A 22,855-nucleotide genomic window follows, 5' to 3' on the forward strand; every position below is an offset into this window, starting at 1 on the left:
CGTGCGTGCGCGACGAGGGCGCGGCCGGCCGGGACTGCGGCTGCGTAGAGGCGGCACCAGGCGCTGCGCCTGCGCAGTCGTGGGGCGGGGCGGGAAGAAGGGAGGCGGTGGCCCCGGCGGCGGCTGTGAGGAGGAGGAGGAGGAGGGGGTGCGGAGGGAGGTGTTTCTGTCAGTTCCGGCTGTTTGTTCGGGAAGTGGATCCGCCGCTGCCGGAGCAGCCCGGAGGGAGCTGCGGATCGCGAGGCCAGCACCGACCCCGCCCGGCCGCCCGCGCGTTCCGCCCCCGCCCGCCATGGCCCGGGACTACGACCACCTCTTCAAGCTGCTCATCATCGGCGACAGCGGTGAGGGCCGCGGCGGCCGGAGGCGGCGCGGGCCCTGCCGGGCGCGGCCCGCGGGGGCCTCGGGGCGGGCGGGCGGGGAGGTGCCGGCCGCGCGGGGCGGGAGGCGGGCGGGCGGGCGGGGCCGCCCGGCGGACCCGAGCCCCGGGGGCGGGGGGTGCGCCGGGGGCTCCGGCCGCTGCCAGCCCGCCGGGCGGCGGAGCCCAGGGGCCGGGCGTGCGGGGTCCACTCCCCGCGCCCGCTCCGGCCTCACGTGTGACCTTGGTCAAGTCTCACGATGTCCGGAATCGGAGAGACCCGGGTTCGAGACCCGGGACCATCAGTTTGTTCAACTCGGTGACCTTGGGCAAGTTGCTTCGCCTTTCCGAACCTCAGTTTCCGCATCTGGGAAATGGAGACCTTCCTCGCTGGGTAGTTGTGAGTAGGTGCCGAGATAAAGTGGGCAAAGTGCTCGGAGCCTGACCCCGGGTGAAGTCAGCTCTAAGTAAGTGCTAGCTGTCGGTGTCACCGTCAGGCTCCTTTGTAAGACCCACGCCTCTGTTAAAAGTCGGGGGGCGGGGAGGTGCCCCGTGTCCTCGGCCCTCGTGGGGTTGCTGTGAGGTGTAAATGAAAGGGGCAGGTAAGAGCGCTTCCGCAGATTTCGCGTTGGGTGATCATTAAATCTCGGCGTGGTTCAGTTTGCACGTCTGTGAAGTGGAATGATGGTCGGGCTGCCTCCTTCCAAGGCCGCTGTGGAGTATTCATTGAGATAGTGCACACACATAGTGTTGGCACACCCAGCCAGGGCGCAGAGGCTTCTCTCAGCTTCCTCTATACCAGAGAGGTATTGCGGGCCGATCCCCCAATGTGTCTGGCCCAGCACTCCTAGTTCAGATCTCCTGTTCATAGAATAGTGCCTGGCACCCAGTAAGTATGGAATACATAGTTGTGGAATGAATGAACGAACAGTGTTTTCGTATGTAGGTGTTGAATGAATGAATGAATGAATGATTATCCAATGTCCTTAGAAAAGATATTTTGGTTTCTGGCAAGGGGCAGGGAGGGTTTAGAGGTGTTTGGAATGTGACAGGTGTGCAGGTTTATTGGGTGACCGAGAGGTCAGGAAGGCAGGCCCCAGGAGGTTTATGGGAGCGTAGTTAAATTGCTGGGATTACATGGTGTCCTGGAAGGAGGCCTAGGGAGCAGCTAAGTTTATAGACCAGACTTCAGTTGTGGATCCGGATGAGGATCATGTGACTGGAAGTAGAGGCCAGGTTGGTTGTAGGGCTCATGGACAGTTGAGGAGATAAGGGGAGCGAATCCCTTGTGAAACCCAGGATGTAGGAGGAGGGTTGAGTGGCGGGCAGTGCCATAGATGGGTGATGGAAGTGCTCCCACCTGGGGAGCTGGACGGGGATGTGCTTGGTGGATTTGTTACCCACAACTTGGGATAGCAGGAGGGGATCCTGGAGCCGCAAAAATGAGAAAAAAAACAGGATGGGTGGGAGGGGGGGAGGGAACTCAGGGTTCAGAAGCCAGTGGGCACTGAAACCCTTGGATCCTGCACTCTTTTCTCACTTCTTTGGCTCCAGGATTCCATCGTGCTGTCCCAGGTTGTGGGCAGCAACAAATGGTGCCGATTTGTTGGCGTTCCAATGAGATGGAAGAGTAATTGTGGTTGGGGAAGAAGTGAGGAAGGTGGAGGTCTGATTGGTTGTGGTTTGAATGAAGGGAACCAAGCAAGCTGCCGAGTCTCTCACTTGGACTTGGCCTTTGGTTCACCCCAGGGTCCCGAGGCTCTGCCTATGTAGCATTTGCCTTCTGCTCTGGCCTTGGTTAAAGTCAGTCTGCTCTGGCAAAGGTCTGTCTTTATCCCCCTGCAAGACATCTCTGGCCTCTGTGTTGATCTTTAAAAATGAAAGGCTTAAACTCAGCAAGAAGATGCAGCGTTTGCTGGCTTTTCTCCTCCAAGAAACCCTGGGGATGGTTTTAGCTGCTTTCTTACTGTGCATTTTACATGGTTTATTGATTTTTTTCCCCTACTCAGAAGTCAGGTGTGGGAGAAGACTCACTGGGTCAAGATTTCTGTGGTCTGGCTATGAGTTCAGTCTGAGTATGTAGCCTGGGTTGTGTAGAGGAGTTAAGGTGCATTGCTATTTGATTTCTCCTGATGTTAGCTGATATTCAAAGCCCAACAATTAATGGTAGCCATGGAAGTTCTAGCTTTTTTTTTTTTTTTTTGGCTGGTACTAGGGCTTGAACTTAGGGCTTGGACACTATCTCTTAGCTCAAGGCTGGGACTCTACTATTTAAGCCACAGCTCTGCTTTCCGCACTCTGTGTGTGTGTGTGTGTGTGTGTGTGTGTGTGTGTGTGTGCTGGGACTCTACTATTTAAGCCACAGCTCTGCTTTCCGCACTGTGTGTGTGTGTGTGTGTGTGTGTGTGTGTGTGTGTGTGTGTGTGTTGGTCCTGAGTACAAATAAAACAGATTTAGGGCTGCTCAAGGCTAGCATTCTTCACTTCCGGCTTTTTAGTGGCTAATTGGAGATAAGAGTCTCACCAAATTTTCTGTTAGGGCTGGCTTTGAACAGTGATCCTCAGATCTCACCCTCCTGCATAGCTAGGATTACAGGTGTAAGCCACCAGTGATAGTTCAAACTAAGCTTTGCAGCTGAACAGAGAGCCTGACATTTAGTCTGCGTGTGTGTGTGTGTGTGTGTGTGTGTGTGTGTGTGTGTGTGTGTGTGTGAGTGAGAGAGAGAGAGAGAGAGAGAGAGAGAACATGATTTCACAGAGGCTTTCTCATCTGATTCTCACCCATGGCCTGTATGGTTGGCCATGCTCAGAGGAGGTAACTGGCTTGTCCCAAGTCACACAGCTTGTCAGAGACAAAGTCAGGAGCTAATGCACATCTATGCTAAAACGTGAGAGCAGCTGGTGTTAGGTTGGCAAACAGCAGGCCCTCAATGAATGCTAGTTTCTTTATAAATCTAGAGTTCTTCTTCCCACTCTGCCACATTGTACACGCTTCTGGAATGTGTTTCCTTGGCTTTTGCATCTCTTCTTTATGCCTGAGGTTCTGTACTTTTTTTTCTGCTCTTTAGTCACTGGCTCTTGATTATTATTATTGATTTTTGTGTGTGCCAGTACTGGGGCTTGAACTCAGGGCCTCGGGGTCACACTTGGCTCAAGGCTAGTGTTCCTTCACCATTTGAGCCACACTCCAATTCTGGTTTCTTGCTGGTTAATTGAAGATAATTGTCTTGTATTTGTCCACATGGGTTGGCTTCAAAGCATGATCCTCAGATCTCAGCCTCCTGAGTAGGTGAGCCACTAAGCGCCTGGCTTGACTCTTGATTTATAACAGCATCCACTGGGCAAGCCATCTTCACTCTTCAAAAAGCTGGAGGCTAGCGTGGCCATCAGACCCACTTAAATCCCTCCACTTTACAGATGAGTAAACTAAGGCTCTGGAGGATGTGACTTATCAGGGTACACAATGAGATGGATGAAAATTGGGGTCACTTTATTTGGGTCCACAGCAGGCTGGAACTGAAGCAGAGAGGAATGAGGGGCATGTGGCCCACGGAAGGAGCAGAGTCAGGGTGGCTGGCACGCAGAGGAGTGTGATGGCTGAATGTGGCATCGCCTCACTACCAGGAGGTGTTGGATGTGCTGGGGCCTGTGCTTTGTGTAGGGGAGAGAAGGCTGGAGTAGTGGTTGGTTGTTTTTTTGCTTTTTTTCCCTCAAGGCTAGTGCTCTACCACTTGAACCACAGCTCCACTTCTCGCTTTTTTGTGGTTAATTGGAGATGAGTCTCACAGACTTTTCCTGCCCAGGTAGGATTCGAACTGTGATCCTCAGATCTCAGCTTCCTGAGTAGCTGAGATTACTAATAGGCATGAACCACCCTGCTTGGAGTAGCAGTGGTTTTTTGTTTTGTTTTTTCCCCTGTCGGTCGTGGGGCTTGAACTCTGGGCCTAGGTGCTGTCCCTCAGCTCTTCAGCTCAAAGCGAGCACTCTGCTGCTTGAGCCACAGTGCCACTTCCAGTTTTCTCCCAATTAATTGAAGATAAGAGTCTCGCAGAGTTTCCTGCCCAGGCTGACTTTGAACTGTGATCCTCAGATCTCAGCCTCCTGAGTTGCTAGGACTATAGGCGTGAGCTAGCAGCGCCCGGCTGGAGTAGCAGTGTTTTATGTGAATGTGGCCATGGGTACCTTCTGCCAGTGCTGTAGTTAGGTGGTAGCAGGGATTTTCGGAAGGTGGCCTATGGCAGTGGACATCACGTTGTTGGAGGTTGCTGTAATACCACATGGTGACTCACGGCCATTGTGCAGCCCAGTGGTTTTCATCTGCTCTGTCAGGAGCATGGGGGTAGTGGAGTGGACCTGGCTGTGCCACCGTGTGTCATAGTAGATTTGGATGAAATAATCACTTAGGATTACAGGCTCACGCCTGTAATCCTAGCTACTAAGGAGGCTGAGATCTGAGGATCACAGTTTAAAGCCAGCCTAGGCAGGAAAGTCCATGAGACTCTTATCTCCAATAAACCACCAGAAAACCAGAAGTGGTGTTGTGGCTCAAGTTGTAGAGCACTTGTCTTGAGCTGAAGAGCTGAGGGCTAGTGCCCAGGCCCAGAGTTCAAGACCTATGACCGACACCCCCCCCCCCAAAAAAAAAAAAAAAGGACTCTGCTGTTCCCCCAAAGTCTGAAAGCTACTGCTTTTTGTATAGCTGTCGGTAGGATGCAATTACTTCAGGTATGGATGGATGGAAATTGTTTTGTTTGTCCCTCCTGGGTGCTGGGCCTGGCTCACAGCACTGTGAATGACAGGGTGAAGAGGCCAGGTTTGTGTCCTGGAGAAGCTCAAGGCCTAGTGGCCCAGACAGCAATTTTTAGCTGAGCAAGCTGGACCCAGAAGGCAGCAGGAGGAAGCAAAGGAAGCAAATGGAGCAGCAGGTGTCAGTGTCAGGCAGAGCTCTGTAGAGACGGGCTGAGCAGGAAGCCTCATGGTGGGTGGAGCAAGGAGGAAGTGGTGCCGGGTAAGAACACAGGTGCCCCGGGCCTGGCATCTGCCCGCCCAGGAGGGCCTTGCCTTGCCCCGGGCCTGTCCTTGGGATAGCAGGCCCCTGATGTACTCAGGATGCAATCCTCCGGGGCATCCCCAGAAGAGATCCTGAGAGAGGACTAACTGGAGAGGTGTTGGGCTAGGTTCAGAGCAGCTGGGCTTGGCCTGCAGTGGTGGTTTGCTACCTGGTTCCTTGGAGGCTAGGGTGAAGGCAGTGTTTTTGAGAACCTGATTAGAGCCATGGGTGTCTCCCACAACAGGGCGCATGCGCCCCAAATCTGCATGTAGTCACATGGTATTTATTAGATCCGAGGTTAAGGTCATGAAAGAGTTTGGTGTTTCTAACTGGAGTGAGATGTAGCAGCCGCGTGAGGTCGCTTTATTCCACTCCCTTGGTATATTGAGATTCCCCTAAGCTAGGTGCCAATGGCTCACGCCTGTCATCCTAGCTACTCAGAAGGCTGAGATCTGAGGATCAAAGTTTGAAGCCAACCCAGGTGGACAGATCTGCCAGGCTTTATCCCCAGTTAACAACAAGCCCGAAGTGGAGGTATGGCTCAAATGGTAGAGCTGTGATTGAAAAAGCTGAACAAAGGCTGGGCTCACACCTGTCATCCTAGTTACTCTGGAGGCTGTGAACTAAGGATCATGGTTCAAAGCCAGCCTGGGCAGGAAAGTCCATGAGACTCTTCAATTAACCACCAGAAAACTGGAGGTGGCACTGTGGTTCAGAGTTGTAGAGCGCTAGCCTTGAGCAAGAGAGCTCAGGGATAGAGCTCAGGCCCTGAGTTCAAGCCCCACAACCAATCAAAAAAAGAAAAGAAAAGAAAAAAGAAAGAGCTGAGCGTGAGGCTGAGGCCTTTTCAAGCCCCAGCACTGGCACCAAAGGGAAACAAAGAGTCCCCTGACAGTGGGTATTGTGGTGTCCTGAGTTTGGGTCTTCCTCCTCTTTGGTGCAGAGACTTAAATGAACTGCTCAGACGCTCAGCTGCTATTTCCTACTCTCAGGAGATGGAGTATGAGTTCTGGGAGCACCCAAGTGCCCACCACACAGACAGAACTCAGTACATGCATACATGTTAATCATTTCCTCCTGAGGCCAGTTGGCCTGGCTGGACTTGGGGGTGGTGAGGGGAGGGTGGGAGGGAGGGGCAGGAGGGCAGGAAAGCTGCAGTTGGTTAAGGTCCCTCCCCCCCCTCCAGTTTTGCAGTAAACAGCCAGGAGCTGCTGTGGTAAGTGCAGACATCTGAACAAACGTAGGCTGATGGCCTGATAGGGGTCCTGGAGACTCTGCCACCCACCTGCTCGCCCAGTTGGTGCTGACTCAGTGTGGGGGATGGGGAACGGGGGACAGTCGCTTCTAGTTGTGTGGGCCTCAATGTCCTTACCTGCAGAAAAGCCCTGATTGAAATAAGGGTTCATCCCGGCTCTCCAGCTCCTTGTTGGAGTTACTTGCAGGCAAACGCTGCATACATAGGGTGTGGGCTTGGCATCTATGGCAGCGACGCCCTTCAGGGCATCACTTGGTCTCTCGGTCTCTGTTGTCTGGTATCTCCCTCCAGCCTGCCAGGACAGCCCTCGGCACTGGGCTTGGGCACAAGTCTCTGTCACCTCCCCCAGGGGAGTTGAGAGCAGCTTGTCTTACATGAGGACGAAGGAAAAGGTCAGGGATTGACTGGAAGAAATGTTCTTGGTGTGTGGCTGCTTGGAGAGCATCCGCCACACCGAGCCGCCTTTTTCTTGTGCCTGTACTGGGCTTCAACTCAAGGTCTGGGCACTGTCCCTTAGCTTTTTTGCTCAAGGCTAACACTCTGCCACTTGAGTCACACCTCCACTTTGTTGCTGTTGTTGTTATTGTAAGATAAGAGTCTCAGTGGACTTTCCTTCCTGGGCTGGATTCAAGCCATGATCCTCAGATCTCAGCCTCCTGAGTAGCTAGGATTACAGTCGTGAGCCACTGGTGTCCAGCTCTGAGCGTGTTTAGACTTGGTGCTCAGAAGTTGGCTGGGAGGAGGAACTCACGCCCTGCTCGCCCCTGTGCTTTCTCTCTTGCAGGTGTGGGCAAGAGCAGCTTGCTGTTGCGATTCGCAGACAACACGTTCTCAGGTAAGTCCTCCCCGGCTGCTGCGGAGGCATTTCAGTCTTGAAATCCTCTTCCCCAGCTCGGAGCACATGGCTTCTGTCTAACTCGTGGAACTTTCTCATTTTGGTTGTCCAAGGATGGCCAAGGAGGATGGTAGTCGTAGCTTCTAGCTCTGTATTGTCGCAGTCTACCTGTTCAGAGAGCCTGACTGTTCTCCTTTCTTGGCCCAGGATCTGTCTCCTTACACTCAGCATTTACAAGACGTCTTCCTGTTGGAAATCTCAAGCATGTACCTCCTGCTGCCCTAAGAACCTCTGCTTGGTGTGGGGTGTATCTTTCCACTTTTTTTTTTTTTTTTTTGAGTTATGGGGCTTGAACTCAGGACCTGGCACTATCCTTGAGCTCTTTTATTCAAGGCTAGCACTCTACCACTTGGGCCACAGCTCTACCTTGTTTTCTGGTGGTCAATTGGAGATAAGAGTCTCATGGACTTCCCTTCTCAGACTGGCTTTGAACTGTACTCCTCAGATCTCAGCCTCCTGAGTAGCTAGATGACAGGTATGAGCTACCAGCAACTGCTTTTTCCACTTTTTTTTTTTTTTTTTTGTCGTGGGGCTTGAACTCTGGGCCTGGGCACTGTGCCTTAGTTCTTCAGCTCAAGGCCAGCACTCTACCACTTGAGCCCCTGTGCCTCTTCAGTTTTCTGGTGGTTTATTGGAGATAAGAGTCTCATGGACTTTCCTGCCTGGGCTGGCTTTAAACCACAATCCTTAGGTCTCAGCCTCCTGAGTAGCTAGGATTACAGACAGGAGCACTGGTGCCCAGCCTCCACTGTTTTTTTTTGTTTTTGTTTTTGTTTTTGGGGGGGGGTCCAGTAGTGGGGCCTGAACTCTGGGCCTGGGTGCTGTCCCTCAGCTCTTCAGCTCAAGGCTAGCGCTCTACCACTTGAGCCACAGCGCCACTTCCGGCTTTTTTCTTTTTGCTTATGTGGTGCTGAGGAATCGAACCCAGGGCCTCGAGCATGCAAGGCAAGCGCTCTACCACTGAGCCATCTTCCCAGCCTCCACTGTTTTTTGACTCCACCTGTTCTTCAGAAACTTTGCTCCTCTCTATCAGAATTATGCTTTCACCCTGCCAGCCACAGGCCTCCCTGGGTGGCAGTGGCTGTGTAGTTTTGTGTGCTGGGTGCGCATGTAATACTCCGCCACAGGGCTCACGCTAGTGTGTGGCTTCTGGGGGCTTCTGTGGTCCCACCTTACTCGGCATACTTACACGTGTGTACGGGGTTCCCCAGAAGTGAGGTCACGGGGCCATTGGGTCTGAGGCATGTCTTCTTTTCCCTTGCAGAGATACTGAGATAATTTGAAGGGATTGAAAGTGCTCCTTGTCAGCTCTGATCAGTGCAGAAATTGCTGCCTTGTCCACCTCCAGCAATGTCTGCAGCAATAGTCATTGGAAAGTTAGCTTCTCCATGTGACCTTGAGGGAGTGACTCAGCCTCAAGTTGTAGAAATGTCGCTGTCCCTCTGACGTGGTGGGATTAGGCACACCTGAGAGCCCAGGACCCAGTGCCTGGAGCCCAGTAATCGCCCACTGTTCATTGTGGCTGTTAGATGAACTACTGGGCAGCCTCTGCTTAGGCCAGGAATCGTCTCTCTGCCTGTCAGCTGCCCGCTCTAGGGGATGCTTTGTGGTCTCCTCTCCTCAAGTGGACTTCCGGTATCTTAGCCCACTGTTGGTTCTCAGTAGGAACATTCCCACACCACTGATCCGTGGCTCGGCAGCCATGCTTCTGTGTCAGATCCCCGCGGCCCTGTCTCACCTGAGCAGGGTTTACAGCAGGGCTTCTCCATGTCACACTCTTGACGCTGGGCCCTGCAATTCTGTGTTGTGTGTGTGTGGCGGGGATGGGGGGATGCTGAGTCAGATCAGCCTCCTAGATGCCCATGGCACTGTGACAACCAAAATTGTCCCCAGACAGTGCCTGATATATGGAAACAAGATCTTCCCTGATTGGAGACCTCTGATCTTCTATTTTCTTTCCAACTTCCCTTCTTATTCTGCGTGCGTGCGTGCGTGTGCGTATGTGTGTGAGTGTGTGAGAGAGAGAGAGAGAGGGAACGCACGCACACGTGTGTGCGCACATGCATGCTGGTCCTGAGCTTGAACTCAGGGCCTGGGTACTGTCCCTGAGCCTTTGTGCTCAAGGCTAATGATGTTCTATCACTTGAACCACAGCTCCACTTCCTGCTTTTTGGTGGTTAATTGGAGATAAGAGTCTCACAGGCTTTCCTGCCCAGGTTGAATTTGAACCAAAATCCTCAGATCTCAGCTTCCTGAGTAGCTAGGGTTCCAGGCCTAAGCCACCAGCAGTCGGCTTACTCCTTTTTTTTCTGGCTCACTCGCATGTACATTCATTCAACCATCAGCTGTTTGTTTAGTTCCTAACCATGTAAGTCGCTGGGTTTTCTGGCCCCTGAACTGAATCAGGTGCTAGCTTGGTTTCTGACTGGGTTTTGGCCTTAGCTGCTTGCTTCCATGTGGGGCCTCTCTGCTCCTCTTGAGTATGACCTTTCTTACCTATTCTTTCAAGTGGAGCCCAGCTATGACCCCCCTCCCCCTATTGCCTTGATTTCTACCTCACCCTAAACTTTGACCTTTCCCACACTTCTTATGATGATTTGTGTGTGCGTATGTATGTGTGTGCATGTATGTATCTCTGTATGTCTGTCTCCTGCACAATGTGATGTGGCACGCTGTGAACGGAGCGAGACTGCTCAGAGTAGGCGAGCCTTTGTCAGCCTAGACTGGACTGGCGCGTCATACCGGCTCTTCTCAAATCCACCTTCCACAGAGATGCCCCAAGCAGGTCATTAAACGTCATCTTTACCTGACTTACGTAACTGTAACCCCTCTGGACATCACCTTTATAAAAACAATAAAAAATACAAAAAAAACCCCATGAACAAAAACCCCGCAGCTCGTGTCCTGGTGGAGACTCAGTCCTTCCCATCGCACACAGGAAACAATCTACGTCGTCAAAATGACACAGAGACCTAGATGTCAGCCGTGGATTCCCGGCCTGCCCGGCTATGGCTTGGCCTTGCAGACCGTGGACTCATCATCTCTGCCTGGATCAGTGCTTTAGGTTACACCCTGTTAGTATGTTACGAAGTTAGTTTTCTGGACCATTTAATTTTTTTTTTTTTTTTTTGGTCGGTCGTGGGGCTTGAACTCTGGGCCTGAGCGCTGTCCCTGCGCTCTTCAGCTCAAGACGAGCGTTCTATTGCTGAGCCACAGCGCCACTTCTGGTTTTGTAGTGCTTTATTGGAGATAAGAGTCTCACTGACTTTCTTGCCCAGTCTGGCTTTGAACCACGATCCTCAGATCTCAGCCATCTGAGTAGCTAGGATTACAGGCATGAGCCACCGGCGCCCGGATTATTTAATTTTTTAAAATATAATTTTATTAGGTGATGTACAGAGGGGTTACCATTTTGTAAGTCATGTAATAATGAGTGTGTGTGTGTGTGCGTGTGTGCTTGAACTCGGTCCGGGCACTGTCCCTGAGCTTGCTCAAGATTAGCACTCTAGTATTTGAGCCACAGCTCTACTTCCAGCTTTTGGGTGCTTAATTGGAGATAAGAGTCTCACAAACTTTTCTTGCCTGGGCTGGCTTTGAACTGTGATCCTAAGATCTCAGCCTCTTGAGTAGCTAGGATTACAGGTGTGAGCCACTGAGGCCTAGCATGAGAACATTTCTTTTTGGACAATGTCATCTTCCCTTCGCTTTCTCCCTATTTCCCCCTCCTGCCCACAAGTTGCATAAGTTCATTTTCCATCTTGTATTTCCTATGTTAGGAAGTCAGCTTTCTGAGTCTTTTAAATACTTCTTCTTCCTCCTCCTCCTCCTCCTCTTCTTCCTCCTCCTCCTCCTCCTCCTCCTCCTCCTCCTCTTCTTCTTCTTTCTTCTTCTTCTTCTCCTTCTCCTTCTTCTTTTTTTGCAAAGAACGAAAGAGAAAAACCTGTAGTGAATCATAGGTCTGCTCCATTCTCAAGTCACAGGTGACCTGACCTGCCATTCTAGTGGAGCCTGTCTCTTTTCCCCGAGTCACATCCCAGTGTATTTCCTTTGTGGCATTCCCGCTGTGAAACGTCATCTTTCTTAGTTTGTCGCCTTGTATCCTGCCTCCCTTCCACAGTGGACTCCATCAGGGCTCTTTGCTCAGGAATCTCGTGGGGTGGGTGTTAGGCTCCCGAGATCTGCCCTGTGCAGTTTGGGACGTGGAGGCCAGGGCTCCCCACTGGCCCTGGCTGACGGGCTGCATGTGTGCAGGCAGCTACATCACCACAATTGGAGTGGACTTCAAGATTCGGACTGTGGAGATCAACGGGGAGAAAGTGAAGCTGCAGATCTGGGACACGGCAGGGCAAGAGCGCTTCCGCACCATCACCTCCACGTGAGTCCAACCCCCCCTGCCCCGGAGCCCCTTCCTCTTCCTGAAGATGCCCGAAGAGGCATTGCCATGCCCTGGCTTGCGTGGGGTGGGCAGACCGGGCTGAGTGCTGGCTCTGGTCCCCTCCCCTGGGCACAGCTTCCCCCAGCTAGCGGTGGCAGCTCTGTCACCCCAGTGCATGTGAAGGGCTCTGCCCACCCACACACTGGCCAGGCAGTTCCTGCTGGTAGGGCTCTGGGCATCTACCCTAACTCTTCAGGGATGAATCTGTGGGGACATGTGGCTGTGGAGAACCCCTTCCTCCATTTCTCCCCCCCAAACTCTTGACTGGAGCTCTGCTCCCCGCTGCTTTTGCTCCGTGGAGGCCCTTGGCCGCAAGAGGAGCAAAGCTCGGGGTTCTGCCGCGGGGCTGTCAGTTCTTGAGCTCTGAGTGGAACAGAGTCCAGGAAGGTGCAGGGTGGAGAGGCGGGACGCTCGAGATGGGAATGTCTGCTCTGCTCTGGGTTCTTGGGCAAGTCGCCTAGACGGAGTGCGTGCTTGTTTCCCTGCGGGTTACCGTGCAGGGTTTGAATGCTGAGGTCCAAGGCCCAGTCCCCACTTTGTGCTTTTCCTGAGTCTTCTTGCTGACTTCTCCCACCGTTGTACGGATGAGTGAGCCTCTGAGCAGTGGTCTGTCCCCAGTGATGGCAGAGCCAGGGCTGGCTCCAGCAGAGGGGCTGGGGTCTGGCCTTCTGTGGGAATTCCCGGGACCTCTCCCCAGAGCAGTTCCTGTCAGTGGACTCAGCCAGGCATGGGTGGCATCCCCCTGGGAGAGGCCCCTGCCCCCCTTCAGTATAGACACTCAGATGTCTGTCCTGGGCTTTCAGGATCCCATGGTAGGGGTGGTGAGTGAGGAGGCGCAGGGCTGGGCAGGAAGGAGGCACAGGCGCTGTGTGGACTGTGCTAGCCGAGAGAGGCTGCCAGCATCAGCCCTGCAGTGGGCACATGAGCGTCTTGGCCGGGCTCCCCGAAGGCGCTCTGTGATGACACACGGGTGCGCGCCACCGGAGGCGAGGGCTTTTGGGTCAGGCTTCTTGGTGTAGGACGACATCAAGTCTCAGGTGTGGGGCTGGGAAGGTGGCTCAGTGGTAGAGCGCTTGCCTTGCATGCTCGAGGCCCTGGGTTCGATTCCTCAGCACCACATAAGAAAAAAGCGGGACGCAGCACTGTAGCTCAAGTGGTAGAGCGCTAGCCTTGAGCTGAAGAGCTGAGGGACAGCGCCCAGGCCCAGAGTTCAGGCCCCACGGCCGGACCCAAAAAAAAAAAAGAGTCTCAGGTGTGGCTCAAGTGGTAGAGAGCTTGCTGAGCACAACCCTCAACACCACCACTCCCACCAAAAGCCAAACAGTGGAGCAGCTGGGAGCCCATGGACCCGAGCAAGGGCCCCTCGTAAGGGTTCGGGTTGGCAGAGCTGCAACCGAAGCCACGCCCTCACTGCGGCCCGGGTGTATCACCAAACACACGTGGTCCCAGTAAGGAGGCCTGTGAACAGCTTGGGAGTCACACGAATGCCTCTCTTGATTACTTAGGATTGGAACTGAAGTTCATCTGGTGCCAAAGCTTAGGCCTTTCCCCGGCTCTGGGGGTTAAAAACCAGTTTAGGAGTTCACGGCAGCAGGGACAAAAGGCCTGTGCCCCGGGCAGGGGGCTAGGGCGTCGAGGCCTTCTCTGTAATGCCGCTGCTGCTCCCCACCATGAAGTCTGCGCCCTTTGGGCTGGGCGAGGTGAGCGGAGGCTGAGCTGCCCCTCTGTCGGGGAGACTTGGAGAAGTAACTCAGCACCCTGAGGACAAGTGTGTTATTGTGGGTGCAGGAGGAGAGGAGGTCTCGGTGCTGGGGCCCGTGGACTCACTGGGGTCCTGCTTGCCTGTCTGGGGAGACACCACACACTTGTCACCCCGTGTTGGTAGTTGGGGGGGGTCTGGGCCAGTGAGGGTACCGGATGTGGCCTTGTCTGATCCTGAGCACTGATACGGAGCAAAACTGCATCCTGCTGGTCTTCACAAGACTTGCTCCCTCTCCCTGAGCAGCTCTAGTTTGCTTGTCTGAGGGGCAGCTGTGGGGAGGTGGGGGGAGAAAAGAGGGAAGTACTAAGGGTGGGTGACTTGACCCTGGGCTGGGGACTCAGACCCGAGCCCCAGGATGCTAGCCAGACTCTCCCCTCACCGTGTCCTCTGTCCTCCCTGGCACATGGCCACAGTGGCTTCTGTTGGACTGAGTTGCTACAAAGATGAACAAGGTAGTGGGTGTGAGGGGCTTGGCCCAGTGCCTGGCCTGAGCTCTGCGCCCACCTGCTCCTCAGCCCAGAGCTTGCGCAGATGAAGGCCTGTCCCTTGCCCAGCGCAAGCACGGTGCTGAGGAGTGGCAGGGGCTCTGCCCAAGGCCACGCTGGGGCACTTCTCGGGTGCAGGGGCATTCTGCTGACAGGGATCAGGGTCCACCCTAGAGGCTACCATCAAGCTGCTGGGTGATGAGCTGGTGCTCGGGGCAGCAGCTGCCTTGGGGCTGGGGCTGGGGCTGGGGCGGGTTCAGGCTGTGGGCCAAGTGAACACCCACCCTGGGTGGAGGAACAGCTGCAGAGGCCACTCACGGTGCCCTCCAGGGCCCCCCGCCACCTCTATCTGGGACCCCAGATTGCCCCGGCAGGAGCCGGAAGAATGATAAGGAGCATTCCGCCCTTGGGGTATCTGTGTTACCTTTTTAACGCCTCACATAACCCCAAGAGGTGAGTACAAGCACCCCCATTTTATGGTTGTGGAAACTGAGGCAAAAGCAGTAACCTTGAAGTCCTAGCATGTTAGAGATGGAGCCGTGTTCTTTTGTCCTCAGATCGGCCTGTAATGTGAGGAGGCGGCAGAGAGCTCATGGGCGGGCGGATGGGAACGGAGCGGCACTGCCAGCCCAGCCGCTGCTCCCGCTCCCTGCCCGGCCCGCACCCCCTCGGAGCTGGGCTTTGGGAGAAGGGCTCCCCACACTGGGTAGCAGCAGCCAGCAGGCGGGGAGAAGCAGCCTGTCCACAGGGTTTGTGTCCCTTGGGGGGTTCTCAGAAGCCCATAGGCATTGAGGGCCTGCGCTGTGGCCGTGCACTGAGAGGGTCAGCACCAGGCTTCTTGGAGTTGATGTCCTCCACCTGTCCCGAGCCACCAGCACGAGGAACCACATCTTCCTTCCAGACCTTGTAGCAGCTCTTCTGCAAGGTTTGGATGGCTAGGCCCCAGCCTTACGTGTTCTTGTTGCTGCCCAGCCCCCCCGGAGCCCAGAGATGCAGGAAGGGAGGGGTGCGCTTTGCCAGGGCTCCACGAATGAAGCAGCTTCTGGGAATGGCATTTTACTAAACCAGATTTCAGGAGAGAAAGTTCTGAATGTTTGAGCAAGGATCGTGACCCTCGGATGGCAAACACAAAATTTGCCTGAATTCTAAAGAGAAAATGAGAACTTCATAGAAGCCTCCAGCTGCTGGCAGACCCTGAATCCCCTGGGGTGACTCCTCAGACCTGGTCTGTCACCTCTGGGCCAGCACCCCTCCTCTCTGATGCCCTGGGGACAGGCACGAGACACCAGTGCTGTGGGAGCCTGCAGCGGGGTGCAGGGCCTGGCCATGGAGGGAAGCAGCTGCTCTTGTCTGGGCTGAAGCCTCATGCGCTCTTGGCCCCACAGGTATTATCGGGGGACCCACGGGGTCATTGTGGTTTATGACGTCACCAGTGCTGAATCCTTCGTCAACGTCAAGCGGTGGCTTCATGAAATCAACCAGAACTGTGATGATGTGTGCCGAATATTAGGTGAGGCCGGGCTCCGGGGCGGGGCGGGGCGGGGCGGGGCGGGCAGCACGGTGGTGCGGGGCGGCACGGTGGTGTGGTGCGGGCGGCACGGTGGTGTGGTGCGGGCGGCACGGTGGTGTGGTGCGGGCGGCGCGGTGGTGCGGTGCGGTGCAGGCGGCGCTCGGGGCTCTTGCGGAGCTGGCTGACTCTGCCCTGTCTTGAAGTGGGCAATAAGAATGACGACCCGGAGCGGAAGGTGGTAGAGACAGAAGATGCTTACAAGTTTGCCGGGCAGATGGGGATCCAGCTGTTTGAGACCAGCGCCAAGGAGAACGTCAACGTGGAAGAGGTGAGGCCCAGCTGAGGCCCTGGGCGGAGGGGGCGGGCCGGGCCGCCTGCGGCTTCAGCAGCCAGGCCTCCTTTCTCCCAGCTGGATCAGGGCAGCTGGTGAGCAACCTTTGATGCCCGCTGTGGGCCCTGAGTGTGCCAGGCCCATCTCTCATCTGTCTCTGTGTTTCATTCTAATAGGGAACCTGAGGCTCCAAGGGTTTAATAGCTTTAGGAATGTCACACTAGTGAGAGGTGGGGTCAAACTTCGCTCTGTCCCGCCCCCAAGCCGTGCATTTCCACCCAGCACCCTGCCTCACTGGCTGCCTCTGCTCCCACGGCCAGCGCCTCCTGCTCTGGCTCTTCCTGAGTCCTGCTTGCTTTCCTGTGGCCTCCACAGCTCACCTGCTGTGAGCAGCTAGGGCTGCTCAGCATCGTGTAGCCTTCTCTTCACGTGCGCCGTGGAAACTGGTCAATCGGGGGAAGACGGAAACTGGTCAATCGGGGGAAGAAAGCCAGAGCTTTGCCACAAACCCCCTTGCTGGCCTCACTGGCCCTGACTCCTTAGTGGAGTCCAGGGCTCCAGGGAGATTGGGTCCCTGGTGCCTCAGGAGCTTGGTCCTTAGGCCAGGACCTGAATCGTGGACTTGCCCTCTCTGGGCTTCATTCACTTACGGGTAGGAGCCTAGCCTAGTTTGTGCTCATAGGCACTGGCTCTGCCGCCTTCGGCTTTCCCTTCCCATCCCACCACCGCTGCTGCCGTCGCTCGCCTTTCTGGGTGGAGTGGAGGTGAGGAAGGTGGCTTGGTGGATGCAGCTTCCTGAGTTCTGGTACTGGAAGGACATCAAGTAGTTGAGGAATGGTTCTAGACAGGATGGGTAGGCCCGTGAGCCAAGAGATGGCCTGGGGTGAGCAGACTGGCTTCCTTCTGGCTGTGTCTAGAACAGGGCACCTTTACCTGTCTTGTCAGATTCTTTTTTTTTTTTTGGTCAGTTGTGGGGCTTGAACTCTGGGCTTGGGTGCAGTCCCTGTGCTCTTCAGCTCAAGGCTAGAGTTCTACCACTTGAGCCACAGAACTACTTCCGGTTTACTGGTGGTTAATTGGAGATGAGAGTCTCACAGACTTTCCTGCCTGGGCTGGCTTTGAACCATGATCCTCAGATCTCAGCCTCTTGGATAGCCAGGACTACAGGCGTGAGCCACTGGTGCCCAGCCAGAGGATTCTTTCTAGTAAAAAAAGGACTGGAACACCCCTAAAAAATAGCTTCCCCAAGTCTATACGCTCAGCTCTTTATTGTTGTTTTTGACCTTGAACTATCTCCTCCTAGAAAAGGTTTTGAGGGCTGGATGTGGTAGCACATGCCTGTAATTCCAGCACTTAGAGGGCTAAAGCGGGAGAATGATGGGTTCAGTGCCATCCTGGGCTACACAATGAGATCCTGTCTCAAACCAACAAAAAGAAAGGGTTTGGAGGACGTAAGTCCAGTGCACTGAGGACCAGGAAGCTGGGCTGGCTGGGAGGCAGCGGTGGCAGCCCGCAGAGGCTTCCACACTAAGCGGGCTCTGCCATCTCCTCTCCAGATGTTCAACTGCATCACAGAGCTGGTTCTCCGAGCCAAGAAAGACAACCTGGCCAAACAGCAGCAGCAGCAACAGAACGACGTGGTGAAGCTCACGAAGAACAGTAAACGAAAGAAACGCTGCTGCTAATGCCCCAGCCGCTGCAGAGACTGCGCTGCGGTCCCTCCCCCAGCCCGAGGCCCAGAAGGCTCCTCGGGGGACAGTCTCAGTTTCCTGCCGTTATTTAAAGAATTCTCCATGTTTTTTGTATCGGGAGGCGCCATCCGCACTTCCTCTCCCTCCCCCCTCGAGTGCCAAGAAGGTGTTGCAGGAGCCTGCCCTTCCCACTGGTGCCCTCCTGCCTGCCGAGGCGCCTGGACTTGGCGAGGACGCTGCCAGCTGAGCGGACTGATTAACCAGTTTGTACATAGTGTATATTGCTTTAACCAGCCGCACACCCTCGTTCTGCTCTGGCTTTGCCTTCTTAATGCCAACCTGCTGAACAGACCCCGCACCCTCGCAGCCCATCTGGCCGCCAGCAGCTTCCTGAGGAGACAGCCTCACCTTGTCGCTGTGTCTGGCTGACCTGGACCCTTGGCGTGGGCTCCACGTTGCTCATTCTCTCCTACAGGCTGTCCCTGGCACGCAGGGTCTGACCCCTCTCCAGGGCCTGTGCCGGCCCACTTTCCTGCCCCCCAGCTGCTCTGGGAGCTGGGACCCCCGGGGCCTTGAGGCATGCCCCGACCTCTGCTGGCCCCAGGGCTGTTGGTTCTGAGAGGAAGTCAGTACTCAGCTTTGGCCTACTCGTTTCTTGTCCTGCCTTCTAGAACCTCTGCTGCATACCCAGGGAGCCATGGCTTGTAATTAAGCCCAACATGTTGCGGTTCCAGCAGACAGGTAGGGGTATGCCTGCAGAGGTGGGGCTTGTGGGGGGCAGCAGGGTGGAAGAGGAGCATTATTTTAACTGATAAACGTGAAGCCAAATTAAATTAATTAAGCTCCTCAATTATTTTCTTCCCAAGGCTTGGCTGGCCCCGCAGTGCAGGGTGCCGTCCCCCTGTAGGGTCTAGCGCGTTTAGAGCAGTGAATTGCTTCCCGTCATCTGGGGCCCAGGCTCTTTCCATTTCTTGGGAAAAGAGAAGGGGCCCTGCACCCTGGACCATGTGGGCCCAGGGGCCTCCTGCTGGGGTTCGGAGTCTGTGTACTAGCACCTCGATGTGGGAGTGGACATCAGGGGCTGTCAAATGATGGGGTGATGCCTCTGAGCTGGGGCGGCAGCACTGGGTCACTGACAGAGCTGTTTTCGTGTGAAGGTGGTAGGATTTCGTAGCATGTGGGAAGAAATGGCCGTGGGTGGGGGCAGCCCGTTTTGATGGAGGCCGGTTCCCTGGAGGAAAAGCCAAGGCCACCTGCATTTGATGACTGCTCCTCTCCGCACACTTCATTCCCTTCTCCCGTAAAAGGATCACGTACCTGGGAAGAACTGATCTCAACACCATGATGTGTTTGACTAGATTTCCTGTCCGAGGCAATTTCCAGGCACAGCCCTGACCGGACAATCACTGACTGCAGAATTTCCATGTTAACACTGTGGATGGGTTTTTAATCAATAAAAACTGGGGGTTTCTTCTCACCTGTCTCTCCACTTGTCCAAAGTGTCAAAAGCTGGGGTCCCGTGTGACAAGGCCTTCACCTTGGAGCTGCGGGCGTGGATGGGCGCTGCGCTGGCGGGCTGAGCAGCAGGCAGCCTTGTCTGCGGAGCTGGGAGCAGCAGCGCAGTCCCTGTCCTTGGCATTGTCCTGGCTGAGGAGGCGCCTGCCTGGTGGGCATGCGCAGGGCTCGGGGCTCCCGCGGTGGGGTGTCACGCTTGCCTGAGCATTAAGCCAGGCTGGAGCACTAGAGGGCTTCTGGCGTCTGGACATCTAGGCTCAGGTGTGGGGTGATGGCCGCCCGTCGTGCTGAGTGCCGCAGGCATGAACCGGGGTTAGCGAGTGCCGGGGGTCCCAGGGCTAGAAGGACTTGATGTGAGATTCCTGTCAAACAGACTTTCCAATGGTTTACTAGGATTATTTCTGTATTGAAAGTTTCTAATGATGCTTTTTAAAAAAACATACTAAAAATAAAGATTCAAGCTGCCAAATTTCCTTCCAGGATCTGTTTGCTCTCCCTCCCGCCTGTGCTCCGGTGGGTCTGGCTTCTTTCCCACCCACGGGTCCAGCTCCTGCTTGTTTTCAGTGTGTGTCTGGCGCAGGTGCCTGTCAGGCCCTGGACAATTTCAGAAGCAAGTTCACTGGGCCAGGGCGGCTGGCCCCGGGCGGCTCTCCCCTCCGGATCAGCGCCCCAGCCGGGAGCACAGGTGGGAAGACGCCATGGCGAGCACCATGTTTGTCACATGCTGGAAGGATGCAGGGAAGCCTTGGCCTGCAGTGGTTTCTTTCTGGCTGGGAGTTTGTCAAGTTCAGGGCCAGGTGCGGCCTGCCTGATAGTTTACATGCTGGAGGCCTGGCGGGGAGCCTGAACCATCGGGATGGAGGCGCCGCTCCTGGGCCGGCCTCCCAGGCGCTGCAGCTGGGGCCAGTTCCGAGGTGCTTCTGACTGAGAAGGCGCATTCGTACCAAACCCTCCCCCTTGCCCAGCGATTGAGGCAGAAAGCTCTGTAGAAATTAATTTTATTCTTATTCAGACTATTTTCAAAAGAAGCAGTGGTGCGCTGTTTTTCTAAAAATATGCCTTTATAGATTTATATATGTATATTATAAAATCCATACATGTATTTACACGGTTGCTACATACAAAATTCCAGCACTGTGGTATGTACATATCTATAGGTACATTCTTTCTGCTCATCCCTGCTGTGCTTTTCCCGGTGAGGGCAGGAGGCTGAAGCAGTGTACGCGGCTGCGGGCACAGCCTCTGAGTTGGGGCCTCAGCAGAGATGGGGGGTGGCTGCAGGCCTGGTGGGCAGTATCTAAAGGCTCCCAGCAGCCTCACCCCATCCACCCTGTGGTACCTACACTGCCTTCAATGTGAGGGTGGCTGATCGGGCCCCTGTGAGGCCGTTCTGTGGCCTGGGCGGGCGTGGCAGGGCCAAGAAGTTACACTGGAGGCAGGAGAGGCTGTGGGAGGAAGACGAGCCTCCCCTTCAGCCCTGGCCCCATGGAGGGGAAAGGGCGGGATGGCGGGATGGCGTCCCACAGGACACCAGTGAGAACACGCTGCCTGGCCCGGGCCTCAGCGGAGTAAGGACTGCACTGGAAGAGGAAAGGCCCGGAAACAGGGCCCTCCCTCGGCTCCAGGGGTGGGCCCCAGGCCTTCACCCCGCAGCCGCAGGCTGGGCCTCCTGCCGTGGAGGGCTCCAGCAGAGGTACATGCATGTAGGCACGGGGCGCCTCCCCTGACTCGCTGGGCCAGGGCTGGGGCAGAAATGGAGGCATGCGGGGGGAGAGCCTCCGCTTCTGTTCCCATCTTCTGGAACCGAGGCGGCAGCAGAGCCCGTGGGAAGGGCGGCTTTAGGAAGTGGCCTGGGCCCCGCTCAGTGATGGGCTCTGTGGGAATCCCAGGCCTGGGCCTGACTGGGAAGCGGGGACAGGGTCCCTACCTGTCTCTCTCTCTGTCTTGACAGCAGCCTCCGGAGGCGAGGCCAAGGCAGGCCACGGCCTCAGCCTCCGTGTGCGCTGCCAAAGGGGAGCAGGCTGTGGAGGCGGATGGGCCCTGGGATGGGGGAGCGGTGCTCACGGCGCCTTTGAGCTGCCCACCTCCTGTCCTTGGCGTCCCAACTCTTCCCAACTTAAATTTTCCTGAAGAATGAGAAGAGCCGTCTGCCTTCTGTGGTGCCGGGCTCGGGGGCGGGGCGGCCGGAGAAGGCGGCAGCAGGCCGGCTCCGCTCCTTCAGGTGCGTGTCCATCAGCTGCCGGTCAATGACCCTGTGCATGTCATCCTGCGGATCGGGAGGAACAGGTGGGAGGTGAGACGCGGCTCTGGCCTGGCCAGCAGACGGACAGGGAGGTAACAGACGTCAGAAGGACACGGATGAGGAGGAGCAATGAGATGGGTGAACAGCGACACAGGGCTGCCAGACCAGAAGGGAGTGGTGAGGGTGCACGCGCACGGTGCTGGGCGCGCAGGAGCTGATGGCGCTCTGTCTCCTCGGGCTTGAGCTGACTTCGCTGCCAGCGCCATCCCTCCTGACCCTAAGCTGCTGTCCCTATGGGCAGCAGGCCCACAGCTGGCCTCGGCTTGCCAGCTCTCCGGGCCAGCGACTGGCCTGGGGGCCGCTCACGCGCTGCTTTCCCCTCTTCCATCTCCCGCCGGCCCGTGAGTGCCCTCGCCCCAGCCAGCCCGGCTCCTGTGACAGCATCGCCGTCTTCAGGGACACTGTCTTGCACCAGCGAGGCCCATTTTGGTCAGCTTCACTGGGTGAAGGACCTTTCCCTGCTCCAGTTTGCCTGTGGCCTAGAAAATGTGTCCACTGCCCTTGCTTACACAGCAGCAGCTTTCCTGCACAGAGGAGGGCGGCTCAGGCTCTTGCCTTTCTGGCTGCTAGCTGCTGATTCTGGGTAGGACTCCACCTCACAAGGGGCTCTGCCACTGACCACGTCTGTAGGTCAGTGGCCCTGAGTAACAGCCATCAGCAGTAAGGGCAAGGCTGTCTGCTTGACTCAGAGCCCTGAATCCAGCTCTGGGTTCTGAGATGTGCTGGTAAAACGACTGAGCTCCGGGTTCAACCCCGAAGGGACTCCATCCCTCCAGTCCTAGCCTGGGTCAGGAGAGGCAGGGGTCTGGGTGTCTCCGCAGTTAGGGCTATGTCCTCTATGGCTCTGAGCGGCAGTTGGGCTGGCCATGCCCCTCCGACCAGCCTGTCCATCACTGCCCCTGACTCGCTGAGCCTCTGCAGGCCTCGGGCAGTGAAGAGATTTCTTTGTTCATCACCAGATGGTGGTGAAAATGTACTTATCTCCCCTTGCTCATGACAGGCAGCCCGCCTTCCTCAGCCTCCATCACACTAACTTGCTCCCTGGCTCCTCTCCTTCCAGCCCCCTTTCTAAACTTGCTCCTCACATCTGATGCTGTACTAGGTCTTGGCCAACAGCCCTGCTTCCGAGGTTCCCACCCTGCCCTGCATGGAGGGCGGGCATGCTCAGTAAACTATATCGTTCGCTACAACAGGCGGAGGAACACGAAAGGGTCCTTCAGAAAAAGCTGGCGTTTCTCACAGCTGCGGCACCCTCCACCTTTATAAA

The 22,855-nt window shown here is 55.7% G+C and overlaps 2 protein-coding genes across 4 annotated transcripts in view; one reads left to right on the forward strand and one right to left on the reverse strand.

Moving 5' to 3' along the window:
* Positions 1-148: 148 nt before the first annotated feature.
* Positions 149-19,759, forward strand: Rab35 (RAB35, member RAS oncogene family). 2 transcript variants are annotated; one of them, XM_042669617.1, is made up of 6 exons: positions 165-344; positions 7,447-7,497; positions 11,809-11,932; positions 15,625-15,749; positions 15,953-16,077; positions 17,637-19,759. In XM_042669617.1, exons 1-6 carry the CDS (start codon positions 293-295, stop codon positions 17,763-17,765), a joined length of 606 nt encoding a protein of 201 aa, XP_042525551.1. In that variant the 5' UTR covers positions 165-292; the 3' UTR covers positions 17,766-19,759. The 2 variants fall into 2 exon arrangements, with proteins under 2 accessions (XP_042525552.1, XP_042525551.1); XM_042669618.1 differs by lacking the exon at positions 15,953-16,077 and having other exon boundaries at positions 149-344; positions 17,637-17,743.
* Positions 19,760-20,267: 508 nt separating this feature from the next.
* Bicdl1 (BICD family like cargo adaptor 1) overlaps positions 20,268-22,855 on the reverse strand; it is a 78,090-nt gene continuing 75,502 nt past the window's right edge. For both annotated transcript variants that reach the window (XM_042669597.1, XM_042669596.1), the window contains one exon: positions 20,268-21,552. In XM_042669597.1, coding sequence (XP_042525531.1) covers positions 21,403-21,552 — 150 coding nt within the window. In that variant the 3' untranslated portion in view covers positions 20,268-21,402. The remainder of the gene's footprint in view (positions 21,553-22,855) is intronic.

The sequence above is a fragment of the Dipodomys spectabilis genome, unplaced genomic scaffold, assembly GCF_019054845.1.
Source record: "Dipodomys spectabilis isolate Male_0828 unplaced genomic scaffold, ASM1905484v1 ptg000499l, whole genome shotgun sequence".
Taxonomy (NCBI): Eukaryota; Metazoa; Chordata; class Mammalia; order Rodentia; family Heteromyidae; genus Dipodomys; species Dipodomys spectabilis.